We start from the raw sequence: 19,510 nt of genomic DNA on the forward strand, positions 1-19,510 counted from the left end.
TTTATCGATATGGTTGTATCCAACGCGTGCTAGATCGCTCACGAAGCGGCCGTACGCGCGGTTAAGCACAGCAAAACATCCAACATCAAGCGGTTGTAGCAGATGTGAGGAATGTGCAGGCATACAAAGTGGTATACTATTGTTTTCTTTGCAGATTCGATCGAATTGAGGTGTAAGATGGCTCCCGTGGCCGTCAAGGATCAATAGCCGATATTTCCCTCGTATACGCGAATTTGTTGATGGAATAAACAGCTTTTGTAGCCAGCGAAGGCCAATTCCATCAGTAGCCCACCCGTTATTTGAGACCTCGAATCGCCAATCTTGCGGTAAGTTATCGAACCAGGATTCGTAAATCTGGCCCTTGAATATCACACATGGAGGTAGCGAAAAACCATTAGCGCAAATTGCTTCGATTACTGTGACCCATTCCCGATTTCCTGGTTGTAAAACTGATCGCCGACCGTAGTATTCAGCTCGAGTAATTACTTTTTGCGCTGATATAAGGCCCAGCGCGAATCCAATCTCATCAAAGTTGTAGATAACCTCTGGTTGAATCCCATTCTCATTAATCTCGCGTTGCATAGTAGTAAACCACTCTCGTAACGATTTTGGGTTTTCGTTTAGGGCACGTTGATAATCGTAGCGTCTCGAGAAGCGTGTACGAAGTTCCTCACGACGTTTAACGAAGTTTGATACCCAATTCTGACCGACGGTCAAAGGGGGAGTCGATCCACGCGCTGCAAGAAGGACATTGGCCATTTCTCGTACAGTAGCGGGCCTAGGCGCTGCTCCACGCGAATCCATAGAGAAGACCCATTCAACAAGCGAATCCTCTTCTAATTGGGTCAATTTATGCGAATTTGCGCGTATGTCGACGCGTGAGGTTATCCCCTTCGCCCGCCGGGATAAGGTTGCATAGGATACGCCATATAGCCTAGCAGCTGCGCGAATCGATTTGGGTCGGCCATTTTTGACATCCTGGAGGGCTAGTAGGATTCTGCCCTCTTGCTGTATCGAATCCTGTGAGGATCGCGAGCGATTTGTTGGCATGGTTGGTAGCTGAAGAAGGTAGGTAGGAAGGAATACGCGATTTCTGGTGGGTGTTTCACCCGCTTGGGTGTATCATTCGCTTGTGGGTTACGTTATAGATATAATTCTAAAGTTTATGATATAATATTTTAAAATTATATTAATCTATCAAAAACAACCTCTACAATTATAATTTCCTTTATATATTTTCTCAACCTCTTGAGAGAGATGATTCAAATATATGAAAAAGAATTTGACAATTTTTGATATACTAAATATGAAAAATATTTTTTTTATAGAATTGTGATAATTAGAAATAATAGTTAATATTTTCATTTTGATTACTTTAAATAATTATGGTTTAGTTTAGTTAAGAAATTGATTAAGCTAATGGGATTAAGATGAGGAATTATAATTTATTGAATTAAAGCATTTATAGTAAAAAAATATCTCTCTCTAGGGATTATAATACTAGTGTATAGGCATTATTTTCATAATTACAAATATTACTAAGAGTTTGAAATGTCTACCATATTCCTATACTTGATATTTTCAAATCTCTTAATTATGTCCTAAATATCTCTAAATTAACTATGAGATCATCTCTAGATGTAAACTTAATATTGTATTTAATTTTTTTAATATATTTCTCTACACTTTTAGCAATCTTATCGTATAGTTATGGGTAAAGGTACTTCCTTACTAAATTTCCCAATTGAAATATATCAATCTTAAGAGATTCTAATTGCATAAACCTATTTTTTTCAAAATCAAACAATGAACTTATGAAATTATATTTTCTCTCGTTATCATATACTGAACGTATAAGATTAGATTAATTTATTATATTCTATTTTAATAATCTAAGAGCTTTTATACTAATAGTTATCAAAATTTCTATTAAATATGTTAAAATAGTGGGACAATATAAATATTGTCGGGAAATCACACGTGATTACCCTTGGGAGTGACGGCCGATAATTCATCCGAAGTTCTGAATACTGAATCTTCCCTATGAGTGGCGTCCAATATATTGAAGCCACATTAGATGCATGGCGTTTAATGTATCGAACTTGTTCGTGCCCCTTTTCACTGCATATTTTGTTTGCACTATTTGTTCTATTTTCGGTCTATATATATCTACTTAGTTTACATTATTAGTTAAGGAGACAGTTCTATCTCTTTGACGGATCTCACTCTTCTTCTTCTTCCACACATTCCTGGTTATATGATTTAGCATCAGTCAGCTTGCTTTTGCCATCGTATACCAGCGAATGCTGACAGTAGCGCTCTGCATCGAAAGTTGGCAGCCTTTAATAAGCTGGCTTAACGCTCGATCTGATGGGCTTTGTGGACTTCGAGACCCCGTACGAAGTAAAGCTTTGATTGATGAAGCTTGCCGACGTACTTGTTTGTTTATCGGTAAAAGGGGTTTTGGTGTACAATTCTGGCTTGATTCGCTATCCCGGCTCGGGGGGGGGGGGGGGTCGGGGTTCGAAGACAAATATCAAGCTTTAAGATGACTTGATCGAGTGAAACAGGTACCAAACCAGCTGCTCTGAAGCTATTTATAATAGTATCGGAGCGAAAGTCTTCGTTTCGTGCGGAAGGATAAGCCTCGAGGAAATCAAGTTTGTCGATATGGTTGATTGCGTTCCGCATTTTCGTTTCAACTATCCGACCGTACGAGCGCTTTAACACCGCAAAACAGCCGATATCGAGTGGTTGTAAAAGGTGAGACGAGTGCGCAGGCATACAGATTGGTATAATATCGCTTTTTTCACAAAGTTCATCGAATTTCGGAGTCAAATGGCTTCCGTGACCATCGAGTATCAAAAGTCGATACTTTCCCTTCACCCGCGAAGAAGTCGACGGAATAAAGAGCTTTTCGAGCCAACGAAGGCCGATCTCATCGGAAGTCCAGCCATTCGGACTAACCTCGAATCTCCAGTCTATCGGAAGATTATCGAACCAACCCCTCGATCAAAACTTTGCCTTTAAAAATCACACACGGAGGGAGCGCCCACCCTGAAGCATTCGTACACTCGATTACAGTCACCCACTCACGATTTCCGGGCTGTAAAAGCGATCGCCAACCGTACTATTCAGCCCTCGAGATAACCTTCGCGGTCGTTGTTAATCCCATCGCGAAACCAGTCTCATCGAAGTTATAAATATCGTCGGGATCGATGCCGTATTGAAGAATGGTTTTTTGAACAAGATCAAACCACTCCCTAATGATTTTTGGATCTTCGCACTTCTCACGTTCGTAATTATAACGCCTTGAGAATCGGGATGATAGGCTTGGGTATCGTTTTACGAAGTTATAAACCCATTTTTCTCCGACGGTTTGAACTGGTGTAGTTCCGCGGGCCGCGAGAAGAAGATTCGCAGTTTGGCGTACAGTAGAAGGCCGGGGTGCTGCTCCGCGATCATCTAAAGAGAGTATCCATTTTTGAAGCGATTCCTCTTTGATTTCCGTTAATGTATGCGAATTTGCGCGAGAAATCGCGCGATTTGTGGTGCCGTGACGACGATCGCGAAGTGTAGTTTCAGGCACATAAATGCGCGCAACTTTGCGAACGGAGGATATCTTTTTATTTTTAATAGCCTGGATGGCTAATAATATCTGTCAGCAATCGGGGTCTATGACTCGTCTTAGTCATGTGCTGGACCTCGATTGACGTGGAAAGATGAGATGGGTGAGAACAGCTAATATTCAGAGATGAGAACCTTCAACTGCCTAACTAGCTAACGTTGGAATCAATCTCATATAAATAGACCAAAATAGAAGCAAACAAGCAGACAAACAATATAAGCGAAAGCGGGGTAAATTTCGTACTTTCCCCTTTACACACGAGCTAACTCTCTTATTCCCCAGTGAGCTGATCAGGATTACATCATAGCCTTAGAAGTCAGGTGTTGAACTACTTTTGATTTCCAACAATATCCCACCCTCTTACTCTGTTGAATTTGGAGACCCTTCGGGCGCGAATTGGTGGCATGGTGGGTGGTTGAATGAATTAAGTGCTAATTCATGGACGCATTTTGGGGTGGGTGCGCGACTGGCTTACATGCGCGGCTCGCTTCCCGAGTTATAAGCCTAGAAGCTAGTGTACATCTAATTAAATTAAAGAAATATATATATTATGTAATTCTCTCAAATATTTAGTTTGAATTCGACTAAAATGAGTATATTTACTTCTATATTACTATTATTATTGACAGTATGTATCTAGAATTATAAATAGAGTATATTATTAGCACAATATTTAATTGAAATATTGTATAATAATATATAATAATACATAAATCCAATACCTTCTTTAAATTATAAGTTTTAGTGATATTATATATTGTTAAATACTAAGATAACTATGTTAAAATGTTTTATTATTAATTAATATTGAATACCCTTTCTTATCTATTTATTAGTCGTTTTGAAAGAACATAATCTTTATCTAGTTGGATGTTCTGTTATATTTTTTCTAAGCTAAACTATATATTAACTAGGTTTTCGGACAACAGTAACGATGTAGTCTAACTTATTTAATCTATTTCGTTTAGATCATTATCTAAAATTAATATTATATCAAGTCTGTTGAGATGGGCTACGACGAAGCACTGAATATAGAATGAGGGTCTGCTAGACAAATGGACCTTAATGAATTGGCAGAACTTTTGACTTGATGGTGTTGTATTAAACTAGACAAGTCTACATGCGATTCTGGGGGTATTTATCCCTGAACGGGCGGCAAGCCCCTGACGGTAGTAAACCCCTCATAATCGATCTCGATCGGGGTTCTTCCATGAAGATCTCCCGAATGTAGAATATAATGGCGGCAAGAGCGCTTGAAGCGCATATCAAGCTAAGTGTCTCCGGTTTCCCTGAACAGGCATGGCGCCAGAGGTTGGGAATGAGGCATCAATTCGGTGCCTTATCCTGGAACCTCAACAAAATCGTGTTACTATTAAATTTTATTGCAAGGATTAGACTAAGTAAAAGATATTAAATTATTGTTAAAATTATTATTAAAATTATTGTCTATAAAGACTAAAGAGATGTTGTAGAGATAAGATATGAAGTCTTACTAAATTAATAATAATAGTAGTATTCCCAGTGCGAAATTAAAGGTTGAGTCCGGTCATCAGCTGGCCAATCATCCCTACTGCGGCTCCGAAACTATGGGCTTGGTGCCACCATGAGGACGACCAGAAGCACCCAAAACGCAGCATCGAAATGCCTGCACCTATAAGAAAGGATACGCGAACCAGGGGTGTATATAAGTGCTCAGGTATTCAGACAGAACCCACAAAATTTGGTACTATCCAAGGTTACGATGCTGCAGCACATGTTGCTCAGTTTTCATAAGTTGTTGATGCTTGTAAAGATATATTTTCTTTTCAGGGTATCCTTAGTACATACGACCATAGGGTGTGGAGAACAGGGCTTCCCGTCCGCTCAGCCGTACTTAAACCACACGCCGGCAGGTTAGTAGTATGGTGGGTGACCACATGCGAATCCCTGCTGTTGTATGTTTTGGTCTTTTTTTTATCCTTCTCTTTCTATCTTCGAATTATTAATAATTTAATATAGACCCCAAAAATTTTGTTTTCTATTTTACTAATTTTCATGCTTAATAGAGAATATAACTATTAGATTAATTGGTATTGGATATCTGAATAAATACATAATAACGAATTCCCGGCCGACCTGGACTGGACACCCAGCCGTCCTGGACACCTACCCCTATTAGACAATTTTGAATTACAAAACTCCTAAATTGAATTAAAGGTACCTGACCTGGCTGAATAGGCAATTCGCCCTGCGTATGCGATACTAGCTTATCAACTTCAACTGGTTGATCTAGCTGCTGAGCTAGCTGTAGGCCCTCTTCAACCGATAGGCCCCCTTCATGTGCTATCTATCGCTTTGACCGTGTGCGTTGCTGGCGTTTCTTCTCATTCGCTGCGCGTAGATTCGTGACTTCTTGCGCTAGTAGCGCTGTGTTATGTAGCGATATATAGTGGCCTTTAATAATCTGATCTAGCATGATTTTTGATGGGCTCGGAGGGCTACTTAACCGTTGCTTTAGTAAGTTCATTAAACATCGAAGCTTGCTTTTGTAATTGATCGACGGTCTTTGGCGTTTTTGGTGTGAACTGGCTAGATCCGCTGCTTAGCCGGCTTCCTGGTGGTGTTGGCGTTCAGAGCGAGATATTTAGCTTTGAAAGCACACGCTCTGGGTTAATTGGAGTAAGACCAGTAGCAGCAAGCTATTTCGAATAGTCTGAGATTGAAACGCCTCAATACGCGCTTGGGGGTAATCGGCGAGAAAAGAGCTTATCGATGTGGTTATATGGAACACGCGCTAGATCGCTCACGAAGCGACCGTACGCGCGTTGAAGCACAGCAAAACATCCAACATCAAGCGTTTGTAGTAGATGCGAGGAATGCGAAGGCATACAAAGCGGTATAATATCGTTTTCTGCGCAGATTCGATCGAATTGAGGTGTAAGATGGCTACCGTGGCCGTCAAGAATTAATAGCAGATATCTACCTCGGACACGCGAATTCGTTGATGGAACAAATAGCTTTTGTAGCCAGCGAAGGCCAATCTCATTGGTGGTCCGACCGTTCTTCGAAACCTCCATTCGCGATTTCCTGGTTGGAGGATAGATCGCCGACCGTAGTATTCTGCTCGCGTGACCACCTTCTGCGCTGAAATAAGACCCATCGCGAATCCTGTCTCATCAAAGTTGTAGATATCCTCTGCTTGAATACCCTTCTCATCGATAACGCGTGGTACGGTAGGAAAACACTCTCGAAGCGATTTCGGGTCTTCATTTAGAGCGCGCTGATAGCCGTATCTTCTTGAGAAGCGTGTGCGAATCTCATCGCGCCTTTGAATAAAGGTTGATGGGCAATTCTTGCTTCCAGTAGCCAGAGGGTTATTACCGCGCGTGGCTAGTAGGATATTAGCCATATCTCGCACAGTAGATGGCCTAGGCGCTGCTCCACGCGAATCCATATAGATAATCCACTCAGTAAGCGAATCCTCTTCATACTGGGTCAATTTATGACCGGATGCGCGTTTCTCAGCGCGTGAGGTTTGACCGTGGGCGCGCGTACGTAGTGTTGAGAGCGGTATTTCGTATAACTTCGCTGCTGCGCGAAGAGATTTGATGCGACCGTCTTTTAAATCCTGGAGGGCTAATAGTATTTTGCCTTCCTGATTAGCCGATTTCGGCCAGGATTCAGAGCGTTTTGGTGGCATGGTTGGTGGTCGAAGCGGAGGATGTAGAAATCGAGATGCGTTTTTGAGTTAAGTGTCCAGGTCAGCCGGGAAATACGTTAGTGAAAGGGATTTAAGAGAAAGAAATTTTTTGTTCTTTAACACTTAATATTTAAGAATAACTAGTAATATATGAAGATGATATAGTTATCTGTCGGGAAACCACACGTGATTATATTGGACGCCACTCATAGGGAAGGTTCAGTATTCAGAACTTCGGATGAACTATCAGCCGTCACCCCCAAAGGTAATCACGTGTGATTTCCCGACAGTAATATACTATATAAGAGGATAAGTTATAAAACTTGAAAAATATTATATTATTCTAATACTCTCAATTACTAGAATTACATAGTAGTAAGTTATATATAAACTACTAATAAATACATAGCTTTGAAAAATAGAGGATTTAGAGAGCATCTTATTTTTAAGAAATCTTTCTCTCCTTAATTATTGTATATAGTTTTAGTCTTTTGTAATAATTGATCAAAAAAGAAGAATTCCTAATAATTTCTTTCTCAGGGAGAAATTATTAATTCTAAAATCAAAATCTCTACAATAGATTCTTAATTCTTCACTTTTTAGCTATAGAAAATACTTTTTCCTATCTAAATTATTATAGAGATCTTAGATATTCAGTTAAGTATATCTATATAACTTTACTAATTAGGATTTGTAAAACCAATTTCTATTAATTAAAGTGTGCAATCCTTTAGATATCCTAGAAAACAAAATTGACTTTCTATAATCATTTTAATTTCTGTATAGTTTCATTTTTGGGAATAAATTTTCACCTATTATTTATTCTTTAATGCTTAAAGTTTAATATATATTATAATTTTGATACATAAAACATACTAAACTTTTACGGAATTTATACATTACGTAGATGTATAGAAAGAAATAACGTAATCAACCACCGAGCGGCGAATTTCGACGCGCCCCATCACAATATTTAAGATTAACACTCCACAAATATATTATACTCGACTATCTAAAAGACCAAATGAATAGCTATATATTAGGACAACCTCGTATAGTATGTCCAACAGCCCCACAGCCACTGCAGCGTTGTGGAGCTCGCTGGCGAAGCCTAGGTCTAGGCTCATCAACCTGCTCATTAAGCTGTGTATCAAGTTGCTGAACTCGATTTTGACCTTCTTGCACAAATAAAAGAAGACCATTACCCGGATTAGCACGCCTCCTTGCCATTTTTTTTTGATTTTCCGCTCATTCTCCTCTCGTAGAACCTTAAAGTTCTTGAAGAAGTAGGTTTGTGTTCATTGCCATCCGCACTGCTTTTTCGAGGTGTCGAATATGCGAGATTGGACTGCTAGAAAGCGTCCTTGTCTTTCGAAGTCTTCTCTGTAGGCTGCAGGCCTTATGAATAACCTGGCGAGGATTCTGAAGTGCCTGAAAAGTAGAGGAATTTGAATCTTCAACTTCTAAGAGAAGTGGTGTTGGCGTCGACGTTGAACGGTAATATTTTCAAGAACTCGGTCTTGGTCAAGTGGCTTAAGACCAGCTCCCGCGAATCCACTGCATATATTCTCGTGATTGAATGCAGTTTCGCGCGCAGGTGGATATAGATGCAGAAAATCTTCCTTGTCAATGTGGTTATTACCGGCCGTCGTCACCCCCTCAACCAGCTTTCGTTAGTACACGTGCTTTATTGGACCAAAAACGCCAACATCAAGTGGTTGTAAAATATGGGAGGTCTGAGGAGGCATACAGAGACAGATAATCGCATTCTCCTTGCAGGAAGAGTCAAATTCTGCACTTAAATGGCTTAGAATTGGCCATCAAGAATAAGCAACCGCTTTTCTCCAGTTGAGTGGCGTTTAGAATATGGTTCGAACATCACCTTTCGCCAGCGAAAGCCAATTTCATCCGTAGTCCAGCCATTCTGGCTTCTAACAAGGGCATATTCCCTTATTAAAAAGAGAAACCTCCTGATACCAAGCAGCTTGGTGAGGTTCGGCTTTTAGGATAATCAATCCATGGTGGTATAGAAATCCCTTCAGAGCTCACGCATTCGATGATTGTGACCCATTCTTGATTTCCCTGAATGACCCTGCGAGGACTTTCACTGCGCTAATGACCTTAAAGAGGTTGAGCAGAGCCCCATTGCAAAGCCAGTTTCATCAAAGTTCCACATAACATCCTCGTGGATACCATGCTCTTGAATAGCCTCTCGTACGGTCGCAAACCATTGTTTAATGATCTTTGGGTCCTCCTGCTCTGCACGCTGGTATGTAACCCGCCGGTTATATCGTGTACGTAGTGCTGGATGGCGTTTAATGAACTTATATGCCTAGTTAGCGCCAAAGGTTGCAGTAGGACTTTGTGTGAGCTCGCGATGAAGAATCTGCGCCATTCCACGTAGAAACTCGGGCCGAATCGAAAATCCTCGTTCGTCAGCCTCTAGTAGTTTCTTCTCAAGCACCTCTTCTTCAAATTTATTTAATTTATGGTCGACCGTTGGCGCGCGTTTCTGCGCATGATTTGCTTCCATTGAGTCGACGGCGAAGGATAGTTTCAGGCGCATTAAACGTCTCAGCGGCCTTTAATTTTGATGTGGTTTGTTTATTTTTAAATGCATAAATAGCCATCTGAATGCGATTTTCTTGAGATAGAGGCATTTTGGATAGTGGTGGTGAAAAACAACGCATCAACGAAATAATGCCAGAAGATGGACGCGAAATTCGCCGCTCGATCGTTGATTACGTTATATATGTTCATATGTGAATTAAAATTAACACATTAATTATTAATTATAAACAATTTATAGAAACTTTCAACATTCTAACTTCTAATCTAATTTATATCCAAGATCTCTCTATACTATATTAATGTGTTAGAAGTTAACGCGGTTCAACACCTAACTTCTAAGGCTGCGGATCAAATTCACCTGATTAATTCGTCGGACTCGAGGTTTATCAGAGGGTCGTCCCACGGATCAGAAGAAAGGTAAACGTCTTTTTCTTATGAGTGATTTATTATATTTACCCCGCTTTCTTTTCTACCATGTTTACCCTGTTTGTTTCCATTTCGGTCTATTTACACAAGAATGATCCCATAATTAGTTAGACAGACCGATTCTTCTGGAGGCAGATTCTTCCTGAGACAGTTTTTTCTCTCAATCTATCTGTTCTCACAATCCTATCTTTTACCCATTTAGGGTCCAGTACTTGACTAAGCGAAGTAGTAGACCCCGAACGTTGACAGAATATCACTAAAACCTAGTATTGTATTATTTTTCTACTCCTGATCCAAAATAATATAAAGTGGTTTTAGTGTCTAAAGCCACCTATATCTACTTTTATTTAAAGAGTGATATTCTCCCTCTAAAAGGCACTAATAAAGTTAAAATAAGACAAAAATAACCCTACTTTATTCAAGAAACTACTAAAATAGAAGGCCCTAGATTATAACTTAAGCTAAAGTAATATATACCCTCTACTAGCCCTAGAGAGGCATTGTCGTGAAATCACACGTGACTACCCTTGAGAGTGACGGCCGATAGTTCATCCGAATTCTGAATACTGAACCTTCCCTATGAGTGGCGTCCAATATATTGAAGCCACTTTAGATGCATGGCGTTTAATGTATCGAACTACCCCTGTTCGTGCCCCTTTTCACTTGCATATTTTGTTTGCACTATTTGTTCTATTTTCGGTCTATATATATATACTTAGTTACATTGTTAGTTAACCAGACAGTTCTATCTCTTTGACTGATCTCACTCTTCTTCTTCCACACATTCCTGGTTATATGATTTAGCATCAGTCAACTTGCTTTGTCATCGCATACCAGCGAATGCAGACAGTATCTAATAGCTTTAAAATCTATTTATCCTGGGACAATATCACTTTTTGATTCTTAATAGCTATAGGAGCTATCTCATTTCAAAATTTGACTAAATTAAGAATAAAAACTTAATTATCCCACTCTATATACTATTATCTTGTCTTCTTTAACCTCTAAATATTAGATATTTTAGTGTTCTTAAGTGCTCCTATAGTCGCTTAATTGCCAATTAAGCATAGCTAAGATTTAACTACATCGATAGGTTAGATTTTCTAACAGAATATCCTCAAGCACATTAAGAGATATTTAAACTAGAGACTATTTAAAATAGTTTCATAGCAGCAGGCCTAGTCCCACTAGACCTAGAACGAGTACTCTTAAAGCTCAATATCTCTCTGCGAACATTGACACCCCTACCTAGCCAACCTTCTAGACGATTAAGTTAATTCAGCCTAAAAACACTAAACACAGTCATCTAACTACAAAAACAGGTTCATTCACTAAAAACTACTTAAAGAACGATCAAGAAGCCCTCCTGCCCTATTAAAGGTTGTCCTATATCGGATTATTAAGGGCTACACTGTCTTAATACATAATGCTACACAATTAGCGCGGGAAAATTCTAATATACGCGCTGCAAATGAGAAGAAACGCGAAGCAAAAGCGAGCACGACGGATCACCTAGTTCGTGCTGAACAAGGTGTAACGGTCGGTGAGGGCCTATCGCCACCCCCACTACCACTACCACCGCCAGTTAAACATGTTAAATCACCCCTATCTACATCGGCTAAACAGCCTGTTTTACCCCCGCCCAGGCCCGATAGGCACCCCCAAGATACAGCGGCTGTAATCGTGTTAGCTATAAAATTACCCGTTACCCTAATAACTAGTTTCTTTAAAATGTAACGGCGTTTTAGTTGTTTTATCTACTTTTAAACCTTTAGTAGTGGGCAGATTGACCCGTCCACTTACTAAATTACGTTAGTAACTGTAGTCTATAGTAATAGATATTAATTAATTTTAATAAATTAAAAAGAATAATTAAGCTAAGTCTATAACCTCATGGTAGAGTATTTTAGAGTAACATATTTAAAAAGTAAAATTAAACGTAAATAAAACATTTATATGTTAAAATAATGAAATAAAATTAATATTAATATCTTAATGACTATTTTAGACCCAAAAGGTTTATATATTAGATAAACACACTTTCTAAATATCATCTAACGTGGATCCCGGCGGGTCCGTCATCCCTGCCGGTCCGTCATCTCTCCTCAAATTTTCTGCCCCTACCCAGCCATCTATTCTTGAACGCCTACCATGCCCCCAAAACGCAGTCAAAAAGCCCAAAAATCAATTGAGCAGGAAGGCAGGATCTTGCTTGCTATTAAGGCTATTCAAAATGGCAGAAAGACCACGATAGCTGCTGCTGCTCGCTCTTTTGATGTCCCCCGCACAACTCTTGCTGATCGGATAAAGGGCATTCCTAATCTATATGAAGCAAGAGGTACAGGCCATAAATTCACGCAACTGGAAGAGGAATCAATTCAGGATTGGTTAATCTCTATGGATCAGAGAGGCGCTGCGACAATCGCGATGCTGAGAGATATGGCCAATTTACTGCTTAAACACCGCGGAGATAATGCCCTCCAGACCGTTGGCAAAAATTGGCCAACACAATATATCAAACGACATCCTGAGCTTACTACTCGATTCTCTCGCAAATATGACTACAAACGCGCCCTAATGGAAGACCCAAATACTATTATCGAGTGGTTTAAGCTTATCGAAAAAACGATAGCTCAATATGGTATCACTTCAGATGATATCTACAACTTTGACGAATCGGGGTTTGCGATGGGAATTAGTGCGACGACGAAGGTTATTACGCAGTCATTTTACACCGGTCGGAGGGGCGTTTTACAAGCTGGCAATCGCGAATGGGTGACAGTTATCGAATCAATTTGCGCCTCTGGACGAGCGCTCCCACCATACGTTATCTTTAAGGGGAAACACTTCATGGTACGATGGTTTGACGACCTTCCAAAACATTGGGCTCTTAACGTTAGTCCAAAAGGCTGGACAAGTAATGAAATTGGTGTTGATTGGCTCCAAAATCACTTTATTCCGCACACGACAAGTCAGACGAGAGGGAAACATCGTCTTTTGGTCCTCGATGGCCACGACAGTCATCTTACAGCAACATTCGACAAGATTTGCCAGGAAAACGACATCATACCAGTCTGTATGCCTCCGCATGTCTCTCATCTTTTACAGCCTCTTGATGTTGGTTGTTTTGCTGTATTAAAGCGCTCTTATGGAACGCGGGTTGCAGAATATACCCGATTAGGCATCGATTCTATCGAGAAAGATGATTTCCTTGATATTTTTCCAGCAGCCCGTGATGATTCATTCAACGAGTCTATCATTCAGAGTGCCTTCGCAGCTACTGGTTTAGTACCACTAGACCCAGATCGGGTGTTATCAAAGCTCAATATTCGTCTTCAATCTCCGCCTCTACCAGATCGACCAGTTTCACAAGGTTCAACATCAGGCAGCAATATCTCCACTGGCATCCCTCAAACGACTAAGCAACTAGAAAAACGCAAATCTAGGCTCGATTGTGGTCTAAATTCAGCGGCTAATAAGATCTCTTCGCCTACAAAACGTGATCTTCAACAGTTTTACAATATGTCGGTTAAGCTAGTTCACGAGCACATCTTAATGCGGGATGAAATAAAGCGTTTACGGGAGGGAAACAGAAAGCAGACGAAAAAGAGGAAGAAATCAAAGAAGCGAATACCTAATAAAGGTAGTTTAACAGAGGTTTTAGACCTCACTACTAATGTTAGTGGTGAGGGAGGTGGTGGTGTAAGATATATATATCTGATACTACACCTGCTCTAGAACCCCAGGTTGAACCTACACTTCCTGTTTTGCCCCCTGTACGTCGGCAAATTACGTGTTCTAAATGTGGCGGAAAAGGGCATAGGTTTTCTAAATGCTCGCAAAAGATTTAATTTGTCAATTTAATGGTGTTTTGGTTGGGTAAATGATGTTTAAAAAAGGGTAAAAATTTGAAGTTTTGATGGGGTGACGGACCCGCCGGGATCCACGTTATTATGTCAATTGAAGTTTAAATTTAGGGTGTTGATACACATACCCCCCCCCCCCCCCCCCCCCAAAAAAGCCAACCTTTTGCTTAGTCATGTCCGCCCAACGGCCTGCACGCCTATAATGGCCGCCCAGCTGAGTAGAAACACCTGAATTTTGAAAAGATTTCTGATCCAACCAATCATATTGCTCTATTTACTGGAAAAATATCGAGATAAAAAAGCAGATCATTAATTCATTCATTAGTTACCCAGCATATTCTCCATCATCTGAGTCAATTACTGCCCCTGCATCTAAGCTACTGCCCTCGCTGTCCCCCCTGGCTAGCCGTTTCTGCGACTATCTCTGTGTCTTCCACCTCCATACGTGCCCTCCGTCGAGTCCGTATTCCCTCTGATTGGGTACTTTCTGGCTCATTGTGAGGGCTATCACGAGTATCACGTCTCCCACAAGCACCACGTCTCCCACAAGCACCACGTCTCCCACAAGCACCACGACCCCCACGAGCACCACGTCCACGGCTACGACCGCGTGTTGCAGCAGATACACGTTCAAATCCAGAGGGTTCGCGTTGTGTAGAACGTTCAAATGCTGTAAGAGGGTCGGGTGACGATCGAGGAGAAAGCCGGGTCCGTGGTAATATCTGAGTTGCTGGTACCCGGACATCTGAGGGCTGAATAGGCCGAGACTATAGATTATTCCGACGGCCGGCTGGCCTTCCACGTTGACGCACCCTATGAGGATTGTGTATCAGGAGAATCGGATCAATTGGAGGCGCCTCTCCGAGTCTGTAAAGATGCCATTGAGGATGGAAATCCTCAAGCAAGAACGGTTCACGATCTTCTATCTTTCTCACAATCACATGAATGCAAGGATATCCTGAGGTATTCCTTGAATTGCAATAGCAATTAGGCGGAATTAGGGGCTTGCCCTCTGCTGCTGGGAGAAAGGTAGCATATGTTGCTTCGACATAGCCAATGGCCTGCAAAGATACACGTTTAAGTAATGGCTGATAGATTGGATCAAGGGTCCGGGTTGGTCGCTTCTCTCGCTGATTAGCAATCCCTTCTTTGATCTTCCTGTACTGACGATCGATAACACGCTCAAAATTCTCTAGGATAGCAAGCAGATCCTTTGTAAATGTATGGAGATCTTGTTTAAGCAACCAATGAGAAGCTTCTGTCCGTGATGTAGAAGCTTCACCGAGATGGAGATATTGGTCTGTATGGAGTTTAAGGAAACTCTCAGGGCAGTCCTCAATCCATTCCTGGTTGATATATAGTCAAGCAAGGTGGTATAGATCGATGCACTGTAAGCAGCTTGAAACTGTTCCCAAGCAATGTCGAATTCTGATTGAGAGGAGGAATAGGTGAGACGATTCTATCGTGCTATCATCTTCCTCCATCCTTGATCAAGAATCTTGGCTAATTCCTCATCCAATTCCTTCTTTGTTAGTCGATGGTCATTTGACGGAAGAGAAAACCCATCCCATTCAATTAGTCCATTATCACGAGCGTCAGCAATAGCCTTCCGAAGAAGTGGAAGAGCCTTCTTCATTAGGTTCAGGTTGATATGCCAGATGCAGATGATTGTCTTAGTAGAAGGGAATATAGCATGAACAGCATTGATCAGAGCAGGTTCCTTATCGGTAAGGATAGTACTTGGTGCTGATGGAAAGGATCGATCATTTTCATGCAGATGCTCATACATTTCCAAGAGATAAACCATAACAATCTTGTATGTTTCTTCTCGTTCGTTAACAATAAATGCCCACCCAAGATAGATCGATGCACCAGTACAGGTGAATCCAACAATATCAAGTAGTGGCATATTGTAACGATTAGTCTTGTAGGTGCAATCCATTGAGATTACCCAAGGATTATGCTTCAACATTTCCAAACTCTTTTGATGCATAGCGAAAAGAACAGTAACATGCTGCTCTGGATCAAGTGTGTATCGGAATAGCCATTTGCCATCGGTTGGAAGCTCCATAAGAAGTGCTTGAATAGGTGTACGACCTTGTAAAAAGTCTCGATTTAACTTTGCTCGAAGGTTATGAATGTCTCAGTCTATTAGACATGAGTCTGGCTTCCTTGCCTGAGTTGCAGTCATTATGTGGCGTGTAGGTATCTGAACATCAAGCTGTGATCTGATAGCGTCCATCTGTTGCGCCATCTCACGTTTTCGATGAACTTGGTGAGTAGATGCATCTGAGGGCTCGTGCCCATTATGCTCTATATTCTCCACGGTAAGGATCCAGCCATTAGTATTGGCATTGGTATCGGTATCTAATAGCTGACGACGTAGGGTAGCCTGGAACTTGCATCCACTGGCATATGAGGTAGTCTTTCGCTTGCGTGAGGTATCAGATAAGGCTGGCTTGTATTCACCATGGCGATCGCAGAACAAAACAACCTTCTTTAGCATCCCGGATTTTGTCTTCTTGGAGCGTCCCTTGATAACGGCATATCCAGCTGGCTGCGCAAGCTCATTGATAGCATTGATCGCAGATTCGGGGTCTGGGAAGCGTTGGTTGTGAGGGGGCAGAGGCATCGGTGGTGGTGACGGCTCGGAGGACTCAGTGTCTGCAGTAGGATGGCCAGCTGTGGAGGGAGCTGGTTCACTGGTATATGATGAATCAGACGCGTAAGAATCGATTCCGGGCAGCATATTGGCGCTGTAGAGCGTTGGGCAAGATGGTAGAGAGCGACAGGGCGAGGTGGTAGATGGGTAGTGCTATGGGGAACTGGATCTCGAAGGTTTAGCTTCCCTGTAAATGGAGCGATATTATTGGTCGGTCTATAAACAGGCCTGAAAATCTAGTTGTTTCTGCGCAGCTAGGTGGCTGTCGGGCAGGTATGACTCAGAAAAAAGGGTGGGGGGGGGGGGGGGGGGGGGGGTATGTGTATCAACACCCTAAATTTACGTGTCTAATTACTTCAAGATATTTATAACTAGTTCAAATTAAAAGTGAAAGATTTTATAATTCTTTTTAGATATAGTCTGTTCAAAAACTCTAAACTAATATTAAAAAGGATTGCTCGTTCTAAATTTAATATTAATGTTAGTAGAATCTAAAGAAGTTAGAACTCTAAAAAATCTCTGTCATAGTCAAGAATAGAATATTTTCTTCATCCGTTTTAAAATAAATGTTATTATCTATTAGTATCTAAGATATAAAAATTATTCTAGCCTAGATCTAAAAAGAGAGAAAAAAGTCTAAATAAATTTCGAAAGATTAGTTCATATTTTACTAATAATAATAAATAGTAAAATTGTTTCTTGTAAATCCGAAAAAATTATTCTACAAGTGTAAAATATTGTCAGCATTCGCTGGTATGCGATGACAAAGCAAGTTGACTGATGCTATATCATATAACCAGGAATGTGTGGAAGAAGAGTGAGATCAGTCAAAGAGAGAGAACTGTCTGGTTAACTAACAATGTAACTAAGTAGATATATAGACCGAAAATAGAACAAATAGTGCAAACAAAATATGCAAGTGAAAAGGGGCACGAACAGGGGTAGTTCGATACATTAAACGCCATGCATCTAAAGTGGCTTCAATATATTGGACGCCACTCATAGGGAAGGTTCAGTATTCAGAACTTCGGATGAACTATCGGCCGTCACTCGCAAGGGTAATCACGTGTGATTTCCCGACAGATATGTACATTAATTATGAGAATAGTTTCAAATTAGTACTTAGTATATAGACTAAATATAAATTATCTTAATATATTAAAATTGTTTTAATATTATATAAATTATAAAATAAAAAATAATAAAATAATATCAAATGATTTTCTATTTTGTATAATAAATAACATGAAAACGAAAGGATTTATACATCGTATTGTCTATAAATTTATAAAAATAATGTGACACTAGTAAAAAAGTATATTTTTTAAAATATTCCTCTTTATTCTAAATAATCCATATGTACAGTAAGATATAATAATTATTTTTTCAATTAAGAATATACAAAGTAATATTTTTAATAAGACTATTTATTATATTATATTAATATATTTTAAGATGTTCAAATAATATATAACTAATATTAATCTTATAATTATATATTTTAATGATCTATTAGTATAATCAGTATTATCAATAAGATATTGTTGGAAGTCAAACCGGTTCAACACCTGGCTTCCAAGGCTGCGATCAATATCACCTGATCAACTGGCCATATCCCTCATTTCGACACAAATTAATGCAGTCAGATGAATGCGTGTTCATCCGAGAAGCATCCCGCAGGTAAATGAGATATATCAGAATTACCCCGCTTGTACGCTTACTGCATACGTTACTTCTGTTGTGTCTACATCCTTATTTGTGTATTCAAGACTGCTCCTGATCATAGCTAGATGATCGGGCGAATTCTAGGTGAATCTCAACCCGCAGACTCGACCCCTCGAGGCAAAGCCCGTCCTCGAGCGAATAGTCTGTGATTTGTCTCAACCCACAACATCCTTGGTCTAGCACATGACTAATCTAGTCATACACCCTGGACGCTGACATTATCTATAAATGAATTTACAAGATATCTATTATTCTGCAATAGTCTATTCATTTACTTCCATTCTTGGTCTGTACTCAGAATACAAAGAAATCTTAAAAGATACAGCAAAAAGCTTCATAACTAATATAAGTCACGCTTTTGAGTATATTTGCTTTTTTTACGGCCCATAGACGGCCCATCATGGGCTCTTCAAATAGCCCATCTTCAGGCGGGGCAGGATGTTATGATAACCCATGGGCTATGGCGAGGTCTGCTCTGGGGTTTAAGCGCGCTTCCTTCGAAAATAGTTGTGAGTTGTCCATCAGTAAGCCGCAGCCCCTCATCCTGCAGGATCCATAACACCATGCAGCTATACATGTCTGCTATATACACATAGTGTGTATATTAAATACTAAAAATTATAATAAAAGACCCCCGGAAAAATAAATGGTCAAAATATAGAACAGACGGCAAAATCATATAACAAATGATATTGTAGGGTTCAGAATGTCAGGACAAAATAGACCTCGCCACGAACCGCACCGCGGGTCAGTACATGCGAACCGCGAAGCGCACCGCGGTGCGTGCGGTTCAACCGCCAAGGAACCGCGAGAACCGCCAGGGTGCATAGAACATGCCACTTTTCCTGTTTTAGATGGATAAAATTGATGACTCATGTTGATAAATTAACGTAACGTAACCCGTAAGCGAGTGGATCATGTAAGCCAGCGGATCACTTACCCAACTACCCAGC

At 40.4% G+C, this 19,510-nt stretch overlaps 2 protein-coding genes across 2 annotated transcripts; both read right to left on the reverse strand.

Annotated features, from left to right (window-relative positions):
• Positions 1 to 15,629: 15,629 nt before the first annotated feature.
• On the reverse strand, positions 15,630 to 16,241 carry N7532_001263 (transposase; the record flags this gene model as incomplete). Its single annotated transcript, XM_056613757.1, has 1 exon — positions 15,630 to 16,241. One exon carries the CDS (start codon positions 16,239 to 16,241, stop codon positions 15,630 to 15,632), a length of 612 nt encoding a protein of 203 aa, XP_056478798.1.
• Positions 16,242 to 16,313: 72 nt separating this feature from the next.
• On the reverse strand, positions 16,314 to 16,919 carry N7532_001264 (uncharacterized protein; the record flags this gene model as incomplete). Its single annotated transcript, XM_056613758.1, has 1 exon — positions 16,314 to 16,919. One exon carries the CDS (start codon positions 16,917 to 16,919, stop codon positions 16,314 to 16,316), a length of 606 nt encoding a protein of 201 aa, XP_056478799.1.
• Positions 16,920 to 19,510: the final 2,591 nt, after the last annotated feature.

Source organism: Penicillium argentinense (assembly GCF_028826775.1).
Source record: "Penicillium argentinense strain IBT 30761 chromosome Unknown utg000002l_segment0_segment0, whole genome shotgun sequence".
In the NCBI taxonomy this organism is placed as follows: Eukaryota; Fungi; Ascomycota; class Eurotiomycetes; order Eurotiales; family Aspergillaceae; genus Penicillium; species Penicillium argentinense.